Raw genomic sequence first — 22,382 nt, 5'->3', positions numbered from 1 at the left:
GCAAAGTAATACCCCAAAATGTAAGAAAAATAGAGAAAATCAATACACATAAATACCATGTTCATTTATCTAATGTTTCAAATCAGAAGAGTAAGAGAAAAGACAAACACATTGATCTAACACACATCAAGAAAGAGGAGGAGGTTGTCATGAAGATTCATAAGATTGCAGCTTGTAGTCAAAAATCAGTATTACAAATAAGACAGGACGTGAGTCATGCTGATTTGTAGGTTGCTGTGTGAATTCTGTCATATAAACAAACTGTATTGGTTGGGCTCTAGCACAGACGCATATCCTGAGCCCACCTGGAATTTGTGGTTGCTATCTTGCAGTACATCTTGGCTCCTCAGAACGTGGCAGTGACAGCAAATCCACCTGCTCTGGAAGTGCTATCAAAGGAAAATTTCTGCTGAAAAACAGATATTCCTAAATCTGTTTGAACAATAGGATGTTCCAACATATGCATTCACATTCATTATAAAATTCATTGTAAAATTACAGTATGTCGATTTTCTTTTTTAAGAACACTAATTTAATTTCTTCATTTCTCTGCCTCCAGTGTGCCTTTGTGGAACAAACTTTTCATTTTAAAAATAACTGATTTCCCTAGCATAGCCCTTAATTTAAAAGTACACATACTATTAGTAAGATGCAATGCTTGAAAAACAGGGTTCAGAAGATCTTAGTCCAGCTTTCAAAGAAGAAAATTTATCACTGTGAATGACCAAAGTTTTGTCTTTGTCTAATTTTGTCTCAGTTGTGCATGAACATTTTGAATGAAATTACTGCTCCTCATATCTTTCCAGTTGGAAGCAGTGAAAAGAAAAACAGTTAGTGGCCTCAACAAGCATGCAGTAATGTTTTGGAGCTGAGAACAGTTATGGAGGTAGCTGTGAAATTTGCATGCCTTCTGCCCTCATTTGATTAAAATTTAATGTCTGGACTTCTTCACTGGAAAAGGACAGGTTCAGTCATTTTCCAATTTCACATTTTTGTGGCCTACGTCATAAGTTTGCTGGCTAGCATGCTCTGTGGGTATTTGAAGCAGCACTTTACCAGTCTGACTAGTGTTCCAATTTCTGAAGCATCTCATGGCAAATTTTCCAACATCAGTATTCATGGCAGTTTTCTGCCACATATCCATCTAAAAGGACACAGCTCAGGAAACAGAGTCAGAGTTTTTATCCTCCAACATGTGCTGCATCTACAGGTCACATAATCCGAATTGTTTCTGTTCCCCTTTGCTACATTTCATGCTCCTTCTGAACAAGTATCAGTGTATCCAAGATGTGGGAGAGGGCATTCTTATCTGCACAAAGATTTTCAGTCACACAACCTCTTATTAGTGTCTCTTTGAGCCTCTCCACCCACAGTCTCATTTTCTTTCTCCAACTGGAAAATAACTAGCACTATTTTACAAGTAATAAATTACTAGACAGTAATTTATTTTCTTGGACATTGGTTACAATTTGTCACGGTCACGTCACAGGAATTTCCAATATGCTGCTGTTTATATTTTCACCTCCAGTAATGACTTTCCTTAGTGTGACTTCCATTTTCCTTTGCAGTAACTGGAGTAACTTCTTGGCTACCCCATTTAATTTCATGGTGTATAACCATTCTCAGTATTCATCCCCTTGAAAGTGGAATGTACCACAAATATACCTCGTTATGCTCGTAATGAATAGCTAGATAGGTAATGCTAGAGAAGGAAGAGCGGCTCTCCCTTCCCATAAATACAAGCCAGTGTTATCAATGATATGCAGAAACTTATCTCGTGGTAGACACTACCAGACTAAAACTTGCCTCTTTCACAAGATTTAATTTCTTGTGTTGCTTATTTCTATTTCTCTGTTGCCACATGCATCTGCTATTAAATATTTTATTTTACTGCTTTCATGTTCTAAGGCTTTCTTTTTTTGCTCAACTACTGACCTAAACTACTCAAAATAAAATGCCAGTAAAGATCAGTTTAGAGCTAAGCACTTTAATCAGGGAAACAAATGAAGTAATATTATATTCTAGTTCAGCACCTTTAAACAGCTTACTGTAACTGTATTGCTGTTCAAATCCCTTTGCTGCAATTACAAAACAGCATCACAACAAAAAGCAAATATTAGGCTTGGCACAGTCAGTCACCTTTGAACAATTTATCAAATTCGGAATTTTCTACAGATTAATAATGCTTGTCCATCAGAATGAAAAACTACTCATCCTATGATGTGTCTAATTGCATCTTTTCAGGATCTTCCATGGAAAAGGCCCATGACAATAATTAATACCTAGTGCTATATACACCACAGCTTTGGGCGTTGCCTAGCAACCAGCATCCTGTAGGCTTCCTAAGGGCCTCAAGTGAAGGCAGGGGAGCAATCCCTGCACACTGCCATGAGTGAGGAGCAGCTTTGTTCTAGGCTGCTGCATTGTTCTGCTTGTTTCTAGAGTGATCTGCAAAACAAAACTTCCTTAAGAGGTCACATTTCTGAAAAGCCTTTTCATAGAATAAACAGAAGCTAAATGCACATGCTTAATTTTTTTATACTCTGGGATGGCTTTTACCTTCAGAAATACTACCAATATCCTCTTGTTATCTGCCAAAACAATTTGTTTTCAAAAGAAGTGTTTCTGTGGATTCATTTCTACTTCTTATTGGAATAGATGTCCATCTCTGACAGGATGTTGTTCTGATGTTTTTCACAATCAAATGCTAATTTGTTTTGGACAAATTATCCATTACATTTAAAAAAGTATTTTTGTTTTGTTTTTACACAAATACTATTGTATCTCAAGAGCATCTACAGTACAGAGTAGCACAAACTTCTCTGAAATGAAATCTTCCTCTGCTGTAAAAGCATTCTTTCTTGACAGTGCAAGTTTTTTAAAGTACCAGTTCATTTCCAGTTGAATTTCTTTATCTTGGCAAAGGGACATCTAAATCTCATTTCATTAAATGTATATATTTACTCAGATATTCACTTCAATAAGAGAAGGAGGCTGGAAGGAAGCAAGATTTCCCTTCTCAGTTAGTTTCCAGACTCTGTGGTCCTTACCAAGTCAATGATCTTCTCTTTATCTTTGCTTTTGCTTTAAAATAACACCCCAAATATAATAAGACTCAGAAAGATATTGTGGTTATTTTATAACCCTTTAAGAAAAAAGTGACCAGCAACAGGACATATTTAATTTTTTCAGAAATTTTGCAGAATTTATATAGTTTAATCCTAACACATTCAGCATTATTTGAATAGTGAAATAAATGCAATAAAATTTTGATGTTAAAGTGATCATTTTATTAACAGGACTGTGTAATATGTGTTCTAGAATCAGGAAGATGTTAGACTAACTGGCAATCCAGTCCTAGGTTTCTATGACTCATATTTTGTAGCTGTTTTAAAATAACAAAGATCAAATATTATGTAAATATTCCTCAGTCCAAATCCACTGACTTTCTTTTTTTTTTTTTTTTTCTGCCTTTGTCCTGCAGCAAGATTATTCAGCCTCCCAAGATGTTTTGTAAAGTCATATTCATACAGATGTCTGGTTACAGTAGATCTTCTGTAGAGCTTTGGCTTAGAATTCATGCTCAGTCTTGAAATCTCAGAGGAAATTGTCAAGGCACAAAGGGCAAGAGAGTCCCCATAATCTATTGATGAAACTTGGGAGATGATGAAACTCAGGAGCCTAAAAACTCTTTTTATTTTTGCAACAAAGCCAGTTCATACTCATCCTTTTAATTTCTTTCCCACTTAATTCCCAGTAAGGTAGGCACATGACACACTGGGGATCAATCCCACACAATCTGAGTGACATCTCAATCTTGAGGGACATGCTGAGCAAAATTCTAATGAAAGATAATCTTATGGATATCCAGAATTCGAACATTACAGCAAAGGCAGAATCCCTAATCCCTGACGTAAAGATTTCAGTGCAGCTGCTTATTGAAAAATGCTTGTGCTTGACAGGAAAGACTAGTCAGGGTTATCTTTCTCCTGCTCATTGTTTTTCCTCTGTCTGCCTCATTTACATGTAAATAAGTGAATTTTGCACACATTCAGGGTGCCACATAAATTTCAATTTTGCCTTTTTTACTTATGATTTCACAATCAGTCTGTCTTATTGATTTTTATCCCCCTGTTTAAACATTCATCAGGTCTTCTGTTACCCATAAGCTTGAACCACAGACTTACACATGAGTTGCCTACCTTTAGTTCAGGTCACTATTAGTCTTGGCAATATGATCACTTTAGTTCATGGAACACACACACACACACACACAGATCTCTTGTCTGTTCATAAGATTGTTTTTCAACTTTGAGAGTATAAATAAAGTTACATTGCAAAGGTTGAGTTACATCAGTGAGTAAGTCATCACTTTCCTACAGGCAAACAAATTTGTTCCTCTTTTCTAGCAAATGCTTGTTTTCCAGATGGGAGTTAACTCCTCAGTACAATAATTTCTGTTCTGTGTCATCAGCACAGGAGCTGGTTCTACAATTCAGAGCTGTGATTCTACAATTCAGTGATGGAGATAACAACCTATTGAAGCAGTTTTGTGTTATTAGCAAGGGAATTTTTCCCTAGTGGAGTGCTTCATTAGCCATGGAATTTTTCCCTAGTGGAGTATTTCAATGCGAAAAATATTTCATTACCGATATAGGTGTTCTATCTAAGTGCTAAGGTAGTTACCACCTTCCTGAGAGTCATCCTTCTTGGCAATGAGTTGATTAACCTCCCTTGCAGTTTTATTTCTACAATTACAGAGTAAAAGTCTTCTTGAAGCTGTTTCATGTGCTGCAATCCTGAACACAGCAGTGTGCTCACAGTGAGATCTCAGAACGGTAGGGTTTGGAAGGGATGACAGCCTATGTGCACTATCATTCTGATTCCAAGTGAGTTTTTTTGAGGATACAGTGGTCCATTTTGTAGTGGTACAGCTTCATCTTTACAGGGGGGTATTTAGTGATCCAGTTTTATTAATAAGATGTCAGCAGCATAAGGTAATTTCAAAATTAACCTTTTGTATAATGAAAATAAGCAAAAGCTAAAACAGTAGGCTTAGAAATCAATGGATTATTTAAAAAAATAGATAAAAATTAAAATATAGATTCTGTAATAAAGTGATTTAATAGTCACTGAAAAATATTAATTTCATGGTGTGGTGATTCGTGAGCAAAGAGTTAAATTCCAAAATGAGGTAGTGCACTTCCCAGCACTGCAGATAACTGCATAAATCCTGCCAGTAGAGGAACAGACTCTTCCATGTCTGGCAGTTGCAGCATGAATTCTCCTGCCTCCTGCCACTGCAGCCAATATGATCACAGCAGCAAGCATTTCTCCCATGTCCAGAAAAAAATAGTGGGGTTTTTGCTTGGAAGTACTGATGCCTATAGAAGAATATTAGTCATCATGCCTGCTCAGGGAAACTGCTTCTGAGAATTCTTGATTCCTGCACCTTTATTGCTCCAGTTAGAAAACGTTTCTGCATTTCCTTCACATTCTTTACTGGTACCCACCAGTAAGAGAAGATGAATGAAAGAGAGAAATAGGATATAGATTTTACCTCTTCTGAATATTTTAATACATGTCCAGTTTGATAAATTTAACTGTTCTATACCTTTTGTTATTTAGAAAGCTGTACACTCTCCTTTTTTGTCTTGACAGCAAATGAGATTGGTTTTTTTCTTCCTCATAGGAAAGCTTATGTATTTCAACTCCATGAAAATCAGTGTGATCTTTTTGCATAACACAGACTTCAAGACTTCTCTAAAATAAATGTTTCAAATTCATAAGCTGTACCTATTTTTAGTTTCCAGATTCCATTCTGGGCTCAGATTTCCAGAACTTAGGCACAGCAAACACTAAAATTTTAGATTCCAGTTGGAGTGAGCTTCTCCTCTTCTTGTGTTAAAAGGATGTCTCATTTAGAATCCTTCTGCTCAAGGTTAACTTTTTGAATTGTCACCCGTAATTTTTAGCTATTTACAGGATGTTACAGTAATGGCAAAATGATGTTATTCAAAGCAAAGCCTCAGTGATAGCAGCTGTCTCTTCCTTTGTACAAGATACTTGAGGATATTGCCATTTTGTTCTTTAGTATGATGTGAGGTTTGCAGTAGGCACTAAATACTTCATGTTATGTTTTAAACATTAAAACACAGCACATAAACATTCAAATAACCTTTCCTGAAGTGTCAGTAATGCTGACACACAGAACATTCTAATTTGATAGGTTTTTTCCCTTTTTTTTTTTTTTTTTTTTTTTGTGCACTTGTCCCTTTCTAAGCAGATTATAGACAGTTTTCAACACTCCAGTCAGGTGAATCACATCACTAGTTTATAGTAATATTCAACACTGTTGAATTTATGCTCACAAATCAATCAGTCCAACACTTTCTTTATTAATTGTGCTCCTTCTGCATAGTCAATTAAAGCATCTCTTCTTTGAATGCCTACTGGAGATTCTATTTTGTTCTCAATGCTTTGACTTTGCCCCCTTTTCACCTTTCTCTTTAACGTTACTTTAACATCCCCAGAAGCAGCCAACATGCCCTCTACAATATTGTCTCTTTTGCTATTGAATTTCACCTGGACAGTGGTGTGATATCTTTCCAAGAAAGCAAGCCCTTCTTCACAAAACCCGACTCAATGGCTCAGAGTTATCTGTGTGCTCTGTATTGCATATAGGTCTCCAAAACCAAAGTTTCCTAAGAGAGAATCAGTGCAATATTTGAATTATGTTGTTTGGCTTGGCTTGATGAGTTCTAGATGAGGGTGATGGAAGAAATGTCTTAAGTTTTCACTGGGATGGCCTTTGGAAATATTTTGATGATACAGTGATTAATTACTTTTTCTCACAAATCTAATATTCTGCAAAAATTTATCTTGGGATTTCAACAATCTCCTCCTTGCTTTAAATTCAGACACAGGCTTTTTGTTTGTTTATAAAGGCAAATAAAATACTATTTTACACTTTTTTGTTTGTTTGTTTTCCCATGCAAATGGTTACTTGCAAGGCAGGAAAGCCAAAATACATTGTACAATTGAGACACGCAATTTGCTTCCCTGTCAGTATAAATCCAAGGGAGGCACTTTTTGTCACTGCAGTTGTGTGCTAATGGAGGGAATAAGCACCATTCAGTTCAGCAGCTGCATCCTGTAAGGTTCCACTGCTTTGTGCCAGCTCTCTAATCCTAGGAAAGAAATACACTTAAGGCCTGCTCGTAGACTCAGGATTTTCTTTATGTTACTCAGGCCAAACAAAATCAGAACAGCAAAAAAATAGTTAATTGCATTCAGTTTGCCAGCTACATGCTAATGGTAAAACAGTGAGCACCTTCCTCTGAGAGCAGCCACTCCTTTGCCTCACTGTAGTGATAAAATTGTCTGTAAAAGCAAAGGCAGTTTCTTCTCCTAGAAGGGCTCTGACTTAGACATGCATTAAAGAGCTGTTTTGCCCTGTGTAATGAAGGCATAGAAATGACCGTGCACTATGACAGCAGTCATGAAGTCATGCTGCCCCTCACTTTGAAGTCATTCTTAATGTGTGTAGATGCTGTATTACTGTGGGTTTAGAGCCAGGTCTGAGAGAAGATGTCAGTAGCATAAGAAAAATAACCAGAGAATAACTAAGACCTTGTCCAGTGATGTAGGAACAATCAAGGAAAAAAACATCTTCTGCTTTGAAGATGATCCCCAGTAAGAAGGTGTTCTTCATGCAGCAAAACCTCAGAGACATTTGGACCATACCACCACCGCTGATGACACTGTGGTTGCTGTGCAGCACAAGAATCTACTCCCAGTAGTGACTGGCAATATCTAATTTGGATTTTAGTGCTCTCATGCCACCCATAAGCCTTGTCGCTGTTGTTAGGGGAAAGATCGAAGAAAACACAAGCATGCAGTATAGTCTCATACGATTACAAACATCAGTAATATTTTCAAAATGTTGTGATGATTCATTTCATGACATAAAGAAAAAACATAGATTACTCCTCCTTCAAAAGCATGTCTGTCATCTTTTTGACCATAACAGCAGGTCAAACTACTTCCAGCATTTGGATGATATGGATGATATGCTGGATATTAGTTGTCTGGAGATAGGCTTTTAACTGAAGTGTTGCTGGTCCATCTATTCTATTAATTTTTTGCTGGCTAAGATTGAACACTCCCATCTCTCTCAGAAATCATTCTAAATTTGTCTTTAGATGAGGAAAGAGAGATCAGTTCTCAAGTCTGAAATGGCAAGCTATGACTAATATAATATTCATTGTTATTTTGATAAATGTACACTCGGTAATTGATAAAATATCAGCTAAACCAGTTTATGATCTCAGCAGAGCAAGAGATAAATGGTGCAGTCTTTGCTACATCATTGCTCTGACATATATGGCGTTAAAAAATAGTATTTACACAATGTGTTGTGTTCATGCTTTGCACCAACTCAGAGACACATAACTGTGAGGGACAGCAGATGATTCTAATGCAATACGGAAATACTGGCAATGATAATGGTAGAAAGGAGTCAGTAAGAGAAAAGATATCCTCAAGCAATTTTAAAAACTTCAGTATTTTAATCCATTTTAGAGAAGAGTATGAGAGAGTTCATAGGAAACAAATTACTTTTGTTGTGTTTCTTGAAGGCAAAGCACCAAATAATCTTCCAAATTTATATAAATAATAATTATGAGCAATGTATGTTACTTTGCTGTCAATAAAGAAGGCAAGCAACAATTTGTCCTAAACAACTTAAATGGTATTAGTGTGCTGAGAACCGAGAAAAAGAAGTTTTTTTAGGCTATGTGTCATCAGTGTAGCTTAGATTCAGTGATAGAAGGGATGTGAGCACACACTATAGTTATAAAAATGTAAAACTTGAGTAGGAGAGCTCATTTTTAAGGAGAAAGAAAAAACAAGCCCTAAACCAGAAAACATCTGTTTAACTGGATTTTATGTACCCTGTAGTGGATCCTATACACTGCTTTCTTCTTGCTCTGTTCAGTGTGCGTTTACCTTACAATTGGAGTTTATTCTACTAATCACTTCCCCTTCTGGTGATGTAAAGAAGAAAAATTTAATGCATGAGTTTACTTCCATCCTTAGGTACAGCATGCATAGAAGAACATGCTGTCTTTGATCAAGGCATCGGCCCATTTCTGGTCCTGGTGTCAGGGGATTTAGTTCAGCAGACTTGAGGCGGCCTCGTGAAAGCAGGAGCCTGGCAAGTCTCAAACGAGCCTGCTGTTGGTGGAAGTTCTGTGTGGCTACAGAGTAAACAGTGTTGCAAATGCAGCTTATAATAGACAAGTTGGTTCCACAGGGCAGTACGTTTAGATTTGTTTTGATGTAGGTCCCCATTGCCGGGGCAAAGCAGTACAGCAAGACTGTGAGGAACATCCCCTGGAGAGGGGCAGTGCAGGGTGCTCCTGGGCGAGGAACATTGAGCCTTTGTAGCAGTGGGTTCAGCTCAGCTGCCAAAACCTTCCTGTGGAAGGAATCCTGAATAGGATTTGGCTTCAGTACCCACCTGGAATGGCAAAGGGCAGCCCCAGGTCAGGATGGCCTCCAGCACCACGTCTGAGAGGTGCCAACACACTGGGCCTGGCTGAGTGTCCACCTTCACACAAGGTCTGAAAACATGCCTTGAAAAGAAGCCAGTCAAGCATTGCTGGCGGCAGAATGTTCCCCCAAACCTCTCCACAAGGGAGAGGGAGGGAGAGGTGACTCCTTCAGTCAGCACCCCCAGCAAGGAAGAGACACAGTTGCCCTTCCCTCAAAGACTTCAGTTGGTTTAAAGGTCTCACGGATCAGGTAAGCCAACCCACTGCAACTCCCTATTTTTTCGTCCCATCCACAGCCTTTTCTTTCCTTCTCCTCCTGCTACACCACGGGGGTGGATAGGGAGGAGAGCGATGCGTGCGTGGGGCCCGGGTAGCGCGGTAGCGGGGACACTCCCCTCAGCCACCATTGCTCGCCGGCCGCCCGCGGCGAGGTCCCGCTCCCCCCTCCGCCTGTCTCCGGGCCGCCGTATGGAGGACGGGGAGCGGGTGGGTGGGGAAGCCCGAGCGCCCGGCGGCGGGAGTCGCTCGCCTCTGCCGGCGCAGGGGGCGGCTCGGCTCGGCTCGGCTCGGCAGCCCCACCTGCGCGGCGCCGCAGGGGTTAAGCGCCCTCGTTCCCGGCGGGATCGCTGCCGGCGGGGAGCGGGTTAAGCGCCTGGCGGCGGCGGCTCCGCCACTCGGCTCCGCACCGCGCTCCGCGCCGGAGCCGATACAGCGGGAAGATGGCGACGGAGGGAGCGAGCGGCGAGCCGGGCTCCGGCGGGCGGGAGGACTCGGCGGCCACGGCAGCGGTAATCGGCCTGGCGGGAGAGGGGTGTGCGATCCCACCGCGGCGAGGAGGGTTTCCCCGTAGGGCTGGGACGAAGCGGTGCCTGGAGACCTTCCTCCGCCGCTCCGTCCCTCCGCCCTCCTTGTCCCCCGGGGCGGGACGGGGTTCGCTGTGGGACCCCCCGCCGCCGGGCACCGTCCCGCCCCGGGCAAGAACAGGGAGAGGCGCGGGGTGTCCCTCCCTGCGGCTCTCCCTCTTCCCTCAGCGGGGGCGGTGGGTTCTCGCCCCCATTGTTCCTTCCCGCTGCTCCGGCTCGGGGAACGGCGTGCGGCGCCCGTGAGGGGCATGGAGGGGGGCTCCGCTCCCCGTCTCGCCTCTCCCGCACCCACCGCCCTTTTCCCGCTGCTTCGGACAGCGAGGGGGCTGCGCTCCGGCTCTCCGTGCGGGCTGAGGTGCTGACAGCGGCTGGGGCGGCGGGACCTGTCAGACCGGGGCGCGGGGAAATGTTGCTCTTTAATCCTTTGCCGGGCCCGCAAGGCTCTTGGCTTTCGCCTGCCTCTCGTGAGGCGTTTTCGGCGCAGAGGCACCGTCCTTTTCCCCCGTCCCGAGCGCCGCGTGTGTGGAGACGTCTTGTCTCCCAGGGGCAGGATCTGGCTCCCCGCTTAAAATATCCTCAAAAGCCGAGCAGAACGCCCTCCCTGCCGGCGTGTCCTCTCTGCGGGTGGGTGAGGCGGCTGGGAGGGAGACGGAGGGATGCGGTGCGGTGCCAGCCGATGGTTAAAGCGGTGTCAGGGGGAGGCTGCGCTCCCCTGGGCCGGCGCTGGGCTCATCTCTCCGGCTCCACACGCCCCCAGGCAAGGCTGCAAGGCTCGTCTTCTCGGGCGGGCTGCGCCTCTGCTGGGCCGCGGCTCCTCGCCCGTGCTCTGGCAGAGCTCTGGCAGCCCGGCGGCTCTCCCTCTCCCGCTGCATCCCAGACCTGGCGTGGTCCAGCCTGTCTGGGGACATCCCGGGCGAGCCAGCCCTAGGTGCTCGGCTGGCAGACAGCCGCAGGTCCAGAGTCAGGCTGGAGCTGCTCGGCCTCGTAGCCACATGCGAAGTTCAGGGCAGTAAAACCGCGGTGCCGCCCGTTCTGGTTGGGATCGTTCCTGAAGGCGATGACTCCCGAAGCTAGGGGCACTAGTTTCTCTGAAATTTTATTTGTTATTATCTTGTTTACTTCCGAACATGCACTAGTTATCTGAAACCTTGTTCCAACTGTGTACGTAATTGTCCTTGTGTGTCTTAATATCTGCAGTGTTGTGGAAATTCAGTTTTCCTTTAAAAAAGCAAACCTTATGTAGTGCATATTTATAACATCACTGTCTATTAAAACAACGATATAACGATAAAATTAAGGTAAGAATTACTAAAAACAAGCTTAAATACTTTAAAGCCCAGATTTTCATCAATATTATTTATACTAAATATTTTAGTATATTGATATTAATACTGCCTTAATTTTCAGTTTTAAAATATCAAACAAGTAGCCTGTAATCAAGTAGCACTTCAATATTGCACTGTTAGGCAATGGAGTATAAGCCATTCATGCAATTTGCTGTTCTCATTGTGAAAGGTAGGAGGGCTAGTTCTCTACTGCACACTTATTTTAAAATATGTTTTGAAAAGTGAAGAGATGCTAGGATGTAAACTGTGTGTTTCTCCCTAACAAAAATAATAGCTATACTTGAGCAATAACAAAATATTTTAAAATTATTGCTTTCCTTTTTAATTTGCCTTCAGTCATTAATTTTCCTTTTATGTTTTTTTTTCCTTACCAGTACCAACATTTTATTGTTGATTAATTTTCTCTTGTACAGGAAAATAAAAAGAAAACCTCTGTGCAATAATTTTTTTAAATACTTTTATAAAACCTAAATAATTATTTTGAAGGGTTAGTATGAATAGCTTTTATTTTCTGTCTTTAAACTAGAGATACAGAATTATGAATTGGATCATCTGGCTTACTTTTTGGATGACCATAATCATTCAGATGACTATTTTATAAGTCACACTAAACTTCAACTTATAACAAAATATTGTTTTCGGTTCAGTTTTTTGGCTTTTAGTTTTGTTCTGTTTTATATTTTTTTTTCTTTTAGTTCTCAGAATTCTGATTGCACAAACGGTGCTGTAAAAAGCTGTGAGCTTTTCTGAGCTTTTTCTGAAGAAACAGTATTTGTATTAGTAATGTGTTAATGTGTAAGTTTTATGCTGTAAGCAGAAGGTGTGTGACACAGGACAGTACAATAGGGTATCTTGATACTAAATACTGTTCTTGTGTCTTGATACACTATCAATAACATCACTGGAAAATAAAGAGTTTTTCTGCTTTTTTTAGAAGCACTGTAGAAAAGGGAGGGAAGTGCTTTATATTCACCAGGGAGTTTGACTGGAAAAGCCGAGACTGTTCTATACTGTGTTACATTTAGGAGCAAAGCTGACAATCTTGTTATTCTGAATCTCCTAGGATAAAGCACAGCATTTGGTGAGCCCATCACTTATTTCCCACAAAATACTGGTATTTTTATGGTGGTAAGGATGACAGGCAAAAATGGCAGGGGAGTGGTTCTGGTCCTTTTTCATACCTGCTCAGCATGATTGCACTGAAGTCACTGAAATTGTGTTGATGCAGCTTGGACTAGAATTGAGAGAAAACATATGTGTGTGTTTTAAAACATCTTTGAATTACTTCCATCTGCCTAATGTCTACCAATAATGATTATATAATAGCAAGAAATAATCCAATTTGACAGTCTTTTTGTTGATACATTTGAACATCAGCCTGCTGTGCAGAGAGGGTTGGCTTGTCACACACTTTAGCTTCGTTGTAGATTTAACAAAGCCTATGAAAAGCCTGTTATATCAAACATGAAGTCTGTTGAAATTATTGAGTAAAATTTTTGGGTTTGATTTTGCTTGACCAGTGATCAAAAGCATAAATGTTATTTTCTCCTCAAAGACAGTACCTTCTGCTGTCTGGAAAGCTGTACATGTAGTGGATGTTGATAGAGTGGAATCTTGACTCCACTAGAGTGAGTAAGGATGTTGCTACAAAATTGCACTGAGAATGGGGGCATACCCCAGAGGATCACTCTGGGTTACTGTGGGTCCTGTAACAGTACAAAAAAGTTACACTACATTAAAAACTGTCAACATTTTAAAAAAGTATAAACTGAAAGAAATTCCATGATACTTTGTGGTGACATTGTGAGGTATTTTATGCCTAGCTTGGTGTATTCACTATTTATAGATCCATAAGAATATTAGTAGAACTGCCATTCTGGTCAATATAGTGAAATGCTAAGTTATGGCTTGATCATATAAATTATATAGGCTGATTTAGATCAGTTGGAAAGATTCTTATCTGAAAACTACTGCAAGGAGTAGAAAATGAGACCATAGCCTTGAAAAGCAAAGACTATCTCTTACAAGAGATTACATCCTAGAAAATGGTCACTTACAAAAGGACCATTAGCAACCCTGTTTTCATCTGAATACAAGTTTCAGTGTTGCATTATCATTCAGAGGAGTTATTGTCTTCTAGTCAGATGCGTGATGCCATTGTGTTTCAGCCTGTAGGTGACATGCAGAGACAGCACAGTTCTGTCTGTTCTAGTTCTGCTTCTCTGTGGTGAGAGATTGGTCTCGATCCATCTTGCAGTGATACTTCAAACCTTCTTTCTTCCTCTCCTCCCCCTTCTCCATGCCTTTTCTATGCCTTCTACTCCACAACCTGCAGCACATCTTCTCTGCCTGTGTTGTGAAGATGTTTGTGGATGAGAAAAGAAAGCCACTGAATGCAGTCCACTTTGTAAATGTTCCTTTCTCTTCCAAGTGTGGACTGTCACACTGTCTGTCATTAGAGGTGAAAATTCTGAGCCAGATGTGTGAAAGTGACATGGGAGGTGTAAAGCTGATGGATACAGTAAGTGCTGTTGTTTTCCCGACTGCTTTAACTTCATTTGTGTAAGCATTGTTTTGGCCTCAAAGGGGGTATACCAAGATAGGAATAGAGATGGAAATTGGGACAGCACTTTGCAGTCTGATTGTGCACCTACTCCTACCCAAGAAAAGGAACAATTGATTTAAAACACCTGTATAATCCTTGAACATATAAACCAGAAGCTGCCAAGTAGGCTTAGGGACGATGTACTGGTATGTACAAGTCATATACGAGTTAAAGCTTTCTTGGGCATTGTGTTTTGGTTCTCTCATAGCACAAAGTAAGGTGCAAAATTCTGGAAAACAGATAGAGCTTCAACAGTGTGTACCTGTATCTGTATTTAATCATTTACTAATTGCCTTACAAGTGACTTATTTGAAAGCAACTTGCTGAACAGAAATTGCCCATTAAATCTAAGAATTTAAACATTATTATAGAACATTTGTGGGCCTCAGTCTTTATAGAAGCGTAACTTGCACTGAACTAAAAAATGGTGAAGTATCTTTGTGGCTTTTAATAGATTGCAGAAATGTTTTAACAGCTGTGACAATATCTGGGTATGTATAAAGGTCAGTGTCCCTAGTAATTTTGTAGGGGTTGGGGGCTGGATGTTTGGGATATTTTTGTTGTTGTTTCCAAAAAAAATTTCCCAGCTCTGAGGTATATTTGTGGTTATTGCTGAAACTGTTAAAAGTTTTGCTGTTGGCTGAAGCCAAGAAAGCCCACAATAGCTAACCAAAACCTCCCCCACACCGTTTAAAGAAAACCTTCTGATAAATCCAGAAAGCTGGGGAGGTGTGCTTGAGGAGGGCAGAATAAGTGGGTAACTTCTTGTGGTGAACAATCTAATAAAAGTCATTGAGCTAATGGATATTATAATTAAATTCATATACAGTACCCTCATGATCCCTTAGGTATGACTATGAAATTTTATGAGTCTTGAATGTTAACATCAGAAGATATTCTCTTCAGCAAAAAAATTCCATATTAGTTGGGGAGCAAATTCAATGACATTGCTTTTCCTTGAAAGATATTTGTCTGCTTTCATACCTGTTTCTGTTACTAAGAAAATTTCCTAAAGGTTCTATCTTCTGAAGTTCATCTTGGATGTGGTGGGAAATGGACATGTATTTTTGCATCAGATAATTTCTGGTGAAGCAGGGGGTTACAGATTCTTACCCTAGTTTCAGACTACAGAACAAGCCTTCCATAGGCAAAGCAATAAACTGTGGTTTTCCCTGAAGTACTCATGAACACTATGTGGATATTATAACCACTTATTTTAACAGTCTCTCTGTTTGCAGTTTTCTTTATTAGAAAAGGGCTATGATTCATTTAACCACATACCCACTTCCTTTTATAGTTGGTGGGGTGAAGTAAGTGGCTAGAAGGAATAACCTGTTTTGGAAACAGGTTTGTGAACTTCACTGGTTTGGAGTGAAGTGACTTAGGCAGCTGGCTTTTGAAGGTTTGGGTAGAGGTGTGAATTGGGTTCAAAACACTTAAATTTAGTCTATGTGTATGCACAATATTTAATATCCCATTACAGTCAGTGGAGCCATGAGCAAATAGTTCTGCTGGTGGTTAGCTGAATAGCTTTTTTGCTTGTTTTACTGGACTGATTCTACTCCATTGAAAATAAAGGGACATCAGGTACCTGGCTTGCATAGCTGGTACCATTAGGTACCTCACTTGCATACATACAGGCAACTCACACCTTTAGGTTTTCACCTTTGTGGCCCATGTGTGATACTCTGGGGCATCCCAGCTGGACCTCTGCTACTAGTCCAGTTGGCATTGATGATTCCCCTAAGTTCTGTATCAAATCTGCCTGTCCCAGAAAAGCTGTCTCTCATTCCTGGGACATTTCAAATCATAATAAGTAGTTCTCTATAGGAAACTAAAGAGAATTAGTGAAAATATATATTTTTACTTGATGAGTTGTACCTGGGAAACATACTTGGTGTTGTAAAACATACAAGCCATGGTAGTGTTTCTCTGGTGCAGTTGTTTCACCGGTCTGGCAGATGTGGGGCCATCACTATAGTAGAAGTTTATTTTGTGTGGCCTAATAAGTAATAGCAAACCTTTTTAATTTTTAGAACCTTATCTGGGAACTCTGCTATGTGAATCCTCAAAAGGATTCTGCTGTGTATTGATGAGAACTCAAGTTTAAAAATGTAATAAATGTAGATATGTACCTTTCCCTTCCCTTCTGAAAATACTTTTTTTTTTATGCTTTTGACAGCTTTTCCCTGTGTGTTTTCTTGTACACTACTTTTATACTTCTCCCCACCTCAGTCCTGCCCTTCCAGCCCTCAGTTATGCTCCACAGGTTTCTTCCCCAAGTCCTGGATTATTACCCAGCTCCATCTTTTAAAAAGCTTTCTGAGCAAGAAGGAGCTTGTTTCCTATGGTCATTTGTGATTAATTCACAGCTGATTTGTTTTTTGCCTGTCTTATGTTTAGGGAAAGTACTAAGTTGAGGCTTTTACACTTTACCTGTCTCTTCCAGCTTCTGCTGAAGGCGGCAGAGTTTGTAACAGTTGCTGCGATAGCAGAATGAACAGCACTTTTAGTTCCTGAGGTTGCCAGTACCATCCACTGGGCCATGTCAGCAAAACCAAACTATTAGCACTACCAATCTCTCACAATTTTGGGGGTTTTTTTTGTTTTGTTTTGTTTTTTGGTGTTTGTGGGGCTTTGGTGGTTTTTGTTTGGTTTGGTTTTTGGTTTTTTGGTTTTTTTTGAGAGAGTGGTGTGATGCATTTAACTTTTATCATTTTACTCTACATTGCTTTGCACGTGGGAAAGACTCCATTATTTTCCTGTGCCTCATGGTGACCTTCACATTTAATCTTCTTTCTATCTTTTCCAAAAGCAATGGAGGCTGGAAAATGCCTTTCCAGTTTGATCACTGCTGTTCTAAGTAGTCCTTCTTTTGTTCAGAACTTGATGGATTTTTCTTCCTTTTGGCTTGTCAGCTTATTTTGGTCTTTAGCAATGTTGTCGTCATTTTGCCTGTATGGTTTTTGTAATGCACATGCAGGTAGTTGGATGAGTTTTAGCTAATTAGCAGTTTGCTCCATTGTTGGTGCACTTGCTGCCAGGCAACATACAGCCCTTACAAAACTGATCTGGAAGAATAATGTGCAGTTTGGAGACAGAGAGAACTGAAGTAGTGTTTTTCAGGTGCTTTATTCTTATAGACCAAATAAACCAAACATTTTGAAATCTGAAAGAGGTAGAGGAAAAAGTTCTCTTGTGTTTTGTTTGTATACACAGAATATCTTCTAGGGCAACATATTGCCATATCTCTGTTATAAAACCAATACAATGGCTGGCTTGGTTACATAGTTGTTAAGTTGATGGTTAAAGTTTTACAACCTGGCACTCTGCCACAAGTATTGTAGCAAAACCCCAGGTGACACGTAAGCCACGAGCTACTAAAGCAGTCTCTATTTTCTTGAGATCTAAGACTTAGTGCTTCACTGGAAGATGTTAGGAAGATTATTTTTCTAGACCTAACCAGCAGTTTTTTCTATGACTTGGCCTAACAGTGCTGCATCCGAATAATAACTTGGAGCAAGCCTGCCGTGACTAACATCTTGATCCCCAGAAGATGGCACTGAGTGTTTGAGAGGGAGGATAGTTTTATTTCATCGCATGCTTTATCTGTTCAAGTCTTTAAGACGTTTTTACAACCGTGTTTGAGAATATTTCAGATGTTTAAACCATGTATTTTGGTCCAGCTGGGGTATGTTGCAGCTCCGTGAGTGCTGATTCAGAGATTTTTATGGGGAGAAGACATGGTAGCATCTTCAGTGACTGCACACACCCTCTTATCCTGTGTGAATGGATTCGATTTTGCTTATCCATAGTGAACAAGTTGAAGATGACATTAAAGTACTGGAAAAAAGTAGTCATTCCAATTTCAGAATTTGTCAAATAAAGTTGGGAGAACAAAAAGCCTCAGTGAGCATAAAATTACTGATAAACAAGACCAGAAAAATCATGGTATTCTCTTTCGCCCTAAAAAGCATTTTTCTCTCTGTGTGTCTCTTCTGGTTGATTGTGGACAGTTTCATACTTCAAAATGAGAAGGCATCAGACAGAAGTAAATGACAATAAAGGTGGTGATTCTACACAAAATGTGTAGTTGTGCTGTGGAATGCTGTGGATGCCAAAATTACATAAAGATTCAAAGAGCAAGGGGGCAGGTTCACAACAGATATGTCAGCTGAGGGCTGCTATATACAAAATGACAATTTCTGGCTCAGAAGGTGAACAAGCTGAAAATTGCTAGAGGTTGAGAGAGTATTTCTGGGAAGTATCATTATGGGCTTGTTTTGTTCTGGTCTTGATTTCAAGGCATCCCTTATTGGCTGCTTTTGAGGACAAGATGCTTGGGTAAATGGATTTTTAGCCTCATATTCTAGAGTTGTTTAGATGTGAAGTGGTTTTGCTAGTTCTTATTTCATGTTTTTAAAATCAAAAATGTAAAAAATATTTTTAATATCTTGTTGGAATGTCTTTCTGTTAAGGTTTCTTTATGTTTATTTATATCTAACCATCAATTACCAGAGAGCACACTTAACTGCTAGTTTTTGCTGTCTTTTCTTATATTCTAGTTCAAGGTATACACTTGAACAAAATTTATGTAATTGCTTAATCAGATGCTTAGTTAAAAATCTCATCACTGTATCACAATATGTTGAAGACTGTCTCTGGTTTGTTAAGAATGTTTTCACTTATGTCTCAGGAGAGACTGAGATATTAGATGCAGATATTAGATGTTTCACCTGTGATGGACAGTCTTTTGACAAAGATCTGCCTTTATATGTGTACTGTACTTTTGTGGATGCCCCTCTATTGCTTGCTTTCTATTTTTAGGAAAAAAATATCCCTGCATTAATTTTCCATCTGAAAAATGGAGACTTTATTCTCTATTATAAAAGAAGTTGTATGAAGATACCAATTCCTATCCTTGAAGTATTAGGTTTTGTGAAGCGGTTCACAGAAGGATGGTGGATATGTGGTTCTTGTATCTGACTGAATTAAATTTAGTAATTAGAAGTGCCAAGTGTGAAAACTGCTGCAGCCAGTAAGGTAAAATCTACTCTACTGACACTAGATTACATGAGGAGCTGTATAAGTTTAGTGACTTTTCATTTTTTATGTGTCCTTAGGTCAGTGAGCATTACATAGAATTGTGAGGAGCCCTGTGAGAGGCTGCTGCAGCGTATATTGGAAAAAAAAACCTTCAGAGAAACCAGTTGTTTCAGAGAAATCAAGTTGTACTTGATTCATTAGTATGGAGAGTAAGAGCTATTTTTTGGATTGCAGGAATAGTTGACTCAGGCAGCAAAAATAGAAGATAACTGTTGTTCAGGCTAAAGTTCTGGTTAGAATGGATGGCCCCATCTTCAAAACAGTTATGCTTAATAGAAATAGGGTGACTGGACCATTTCTTATAAGGACAAACTGAGGGAATTTTTCAGCCTTCAGAAGAGATGGCTGAGAGGGGACCTAATCCATGTTTATCAGTGTCTGAAGGGAGGGTGCCAATATCCCTGGCTGTGCTGAGTGGTACTGAGCGGTTGTAGGAGAGGCAACGGGCAGAACCTGCTGCACAGGAAGTTGCAGCTGAATATGAGGAAGAACTTCCTTACTGTGCTAGTGACAACACTGGAACAGGTTGCCCAGAGGGGTTGTAGAGTCTCCCTCACTGGAGATATTCAGGATCTGTCTGGACATAATCCTGTGCCGTGTGCTCTGGGATGGCCCTGCTTGTGGAGGGAGGTTGATCTGTGTTACTCACCTAAATGAGGAAACTCAAGCCAACATATATTGCATGCAAATAGCTAAAGCTCTGGCACACAGTTCTCACTAGCCATTTGTGCACCTCTGTGTGTTTTAACTGCAAAGTAAAAGCGTAACACAGTAATACTAACACAGATCCAGCTTTTGGGTATTTTAGATCTGTGGCCTTCTAGCCTGAGGGAAGAACAACTGTTCTGCCATCCTCTAGGTTTGAAAAAGTAGAAATGGTACTTGCCTTAATCTTTATTGGATTAATTGGATCTGAAGTTCCTGAGTAGCTGAATGTTAAGATTGTATGTGCTTTGGGGGAGATACAGTATGTCCCACATACATGGCTCACCTAATTTGGCAACAGATTACTTTATGCTGAAGATAGCTGAGTGTTTGCAGGGCTTTCTAGTAAACACATCTACATCATAGCTAAGAGTCTAGTGTACCTTACAGGGAATAATAACATATTGAATATCCAATCTGGGCAGCTGAATCCAGCACATGGAATATTTTTTTCTCTCCCTGAAAGTAATCTCCTTCTAAATTCATTAAGTGCCTAGTTGTGTTAGCATTGTGGATGGTGAAAAACAGATTTGTATTAATTTTATCTACCTTTGTGATTTTGTGAATATTATAACATTTTCCTCACCACACCTCCAAAATCAAGACTTCCATCTTTGTAGTGTTTTCTCATATAGTAGTTACTCCTTTTCTCTTCATTCTTTTAGTTAGCCAATTCTACACTTTTTAGATAAAGACTTTATGCAGTACTTGAGATGTGGGTTAACCAGGGGGTTTATATAGCAGTAAAAGGAGGTTGTTCACCTGTAAGTGAAGAATTATGTGCCAGCTTTCACATGAAACAGCTGTCTCTGCCACTTCTCTATCCTTTTTCCAGGTTATTGATGAAGAACTTGAATAAGGCTGGTCCCAGAGGTGCCCCCTGCTTACCTGTTTCCATCTTGGAGAGTTGTTACCCATGACATTTGTTTCCTATCCATGAAATGTCTTTTATTCCTATACATTTGGATAGGACTTTTTGCATAATATTGGATACAGAACCTTGTCCAAAACCTCTGGAAAATTCAAATACATTAGTGTCCAGTGGATCCATTTTACCATGTGCCTGTTGACATTGTTGCAGAACTGTAGCAGTTTGTGAGGTGAATTTGGTTTTACAGAGACCATGCTGATATTCGCAGTATATGCTGAGTATGTGCTCAATGGTTTTATTCATCAGCATAAACTCATTCTCCTGTCTTGCTCAGGGCGGCAGTCAGACCTACACCGTTCTTAGTAACTGTGGAGTGGAAAGACACTGCTGCAAAGAATGTTAGTGCCTCTTAAACCTGAACTGTTCCCTCCAGCCAAACAAATGAGACTGCAAATAAAGCATGCACATAAGACTTCATGTCTTTTCACAGATTGTCTTTCAGAAGTTCACATTCAGCCCAGTGTGTGGTGGTAATTTGGTAGCTGTTTGCACAGGTGCCTTAGGTGCGCTGTGGTTAAGATCCTTTTCCCCTCTCTCGCCTTCCTCTCTGTAGTGCTGTTGCACATCTGTTCAATTGTTTCAGCCTCTGTGAAGCTGCACAAGGGAACAAAGTCACAAAGTTAGCCGCTTTACCATTTCACCTTTATCATTCACAAGACATTGCAGGACTGATCCCTTGCAACAATTTGAAACAATCTAATATGTGAGGGCTTTAATTTCTTCACTTAAAATAATCAGACTATCTGCTATTAATTTTTACTTTATATAGTACAAATAAAAATACCAACTTTTAACAACTGTAGATGAATGCTGACACATCTGTGTTTCAAAATTACAGTAACTATTGTAGTCAGTGTGCTCATCAGTGTTTTGTTTCTTACAGACAGGAGAGTTTGATGTGGATAACCTGAGCAAGCCAGAACTGCGAATGCTTTTGAGTGTAATGGAAGGAGAACTAGAAGCACGAGACCTTGTGATCGAAGCCTTGCGGGTAAGTGACTCGGTTGTTGTGATTTGCTTTTAGGCTTTTTTTGAAATTCTCTTTTGCCACTTTCTTTATACTGTACATAGAATATTGTTAGTGGAGGAGTAAATTGTGATTTTTAAAGTTTTGGTTGACTAAATCTCAGTGATCCCAACATATGTTTTTGTTTAGTTGTAGCCATTTGGTAATTCTATGTAATTTTGGTCTAAAATACCAACAAAATTTCAAACAAATAAGTGAAAAATCTGTGATATTGCTTGCTCTTTAAATTACTTTATATTCTA

At 40.1% G+C, this 22,382-nt stretch overlaps 1 protein-coding gene across 1 annotated transcript in view; it reads left to right on the top strand.

The window, feature by feature from the left end:
• Positions 1–10,045: 10,045 nt before the first annotated feature.
• Positions 10,046–22,382, top strand: part of CTTNBP2 (cortactin binding protein 2) — a 76,635-nt gene continuing 64,298 nt past the window's right edge. Inside the window, exons 1-2 of the mRNA XM_041471469.1 lie at positions 10,046–10,345; positions 21,997–22,104. Coding sequence (XP_041327403.1) covers positions 10,277–10,345; positions 21,997–22,104 — 177 coding nt within the window. The 5' untranslated portion in view covers positions 10,046–10,276. The remainder of the gene's footprint in view (positions 10,346–21,996; positions 22,105–22,382) is intronic.

This window comes from Pyrgilauda ruficollis, unplaced genomic scaffold (assembly GCF_017590135.1).
Source record: "Pyrgilauda ruficollis isolate IOZ18807 unplaced genomic scaffold, ASM1759013v1 scaffold27, whole genome shotgun sequence".
NCBI classification, from domain to species: Eukaryota; Metazoa; Chordata; class Aves; order Passeriformes; family Passeridae; genus Pyrgilauda; species Pyrgilauda ruficollis.
This window is presented reverse-complemented; position numbering and strand designations above follow the sequence as displayed.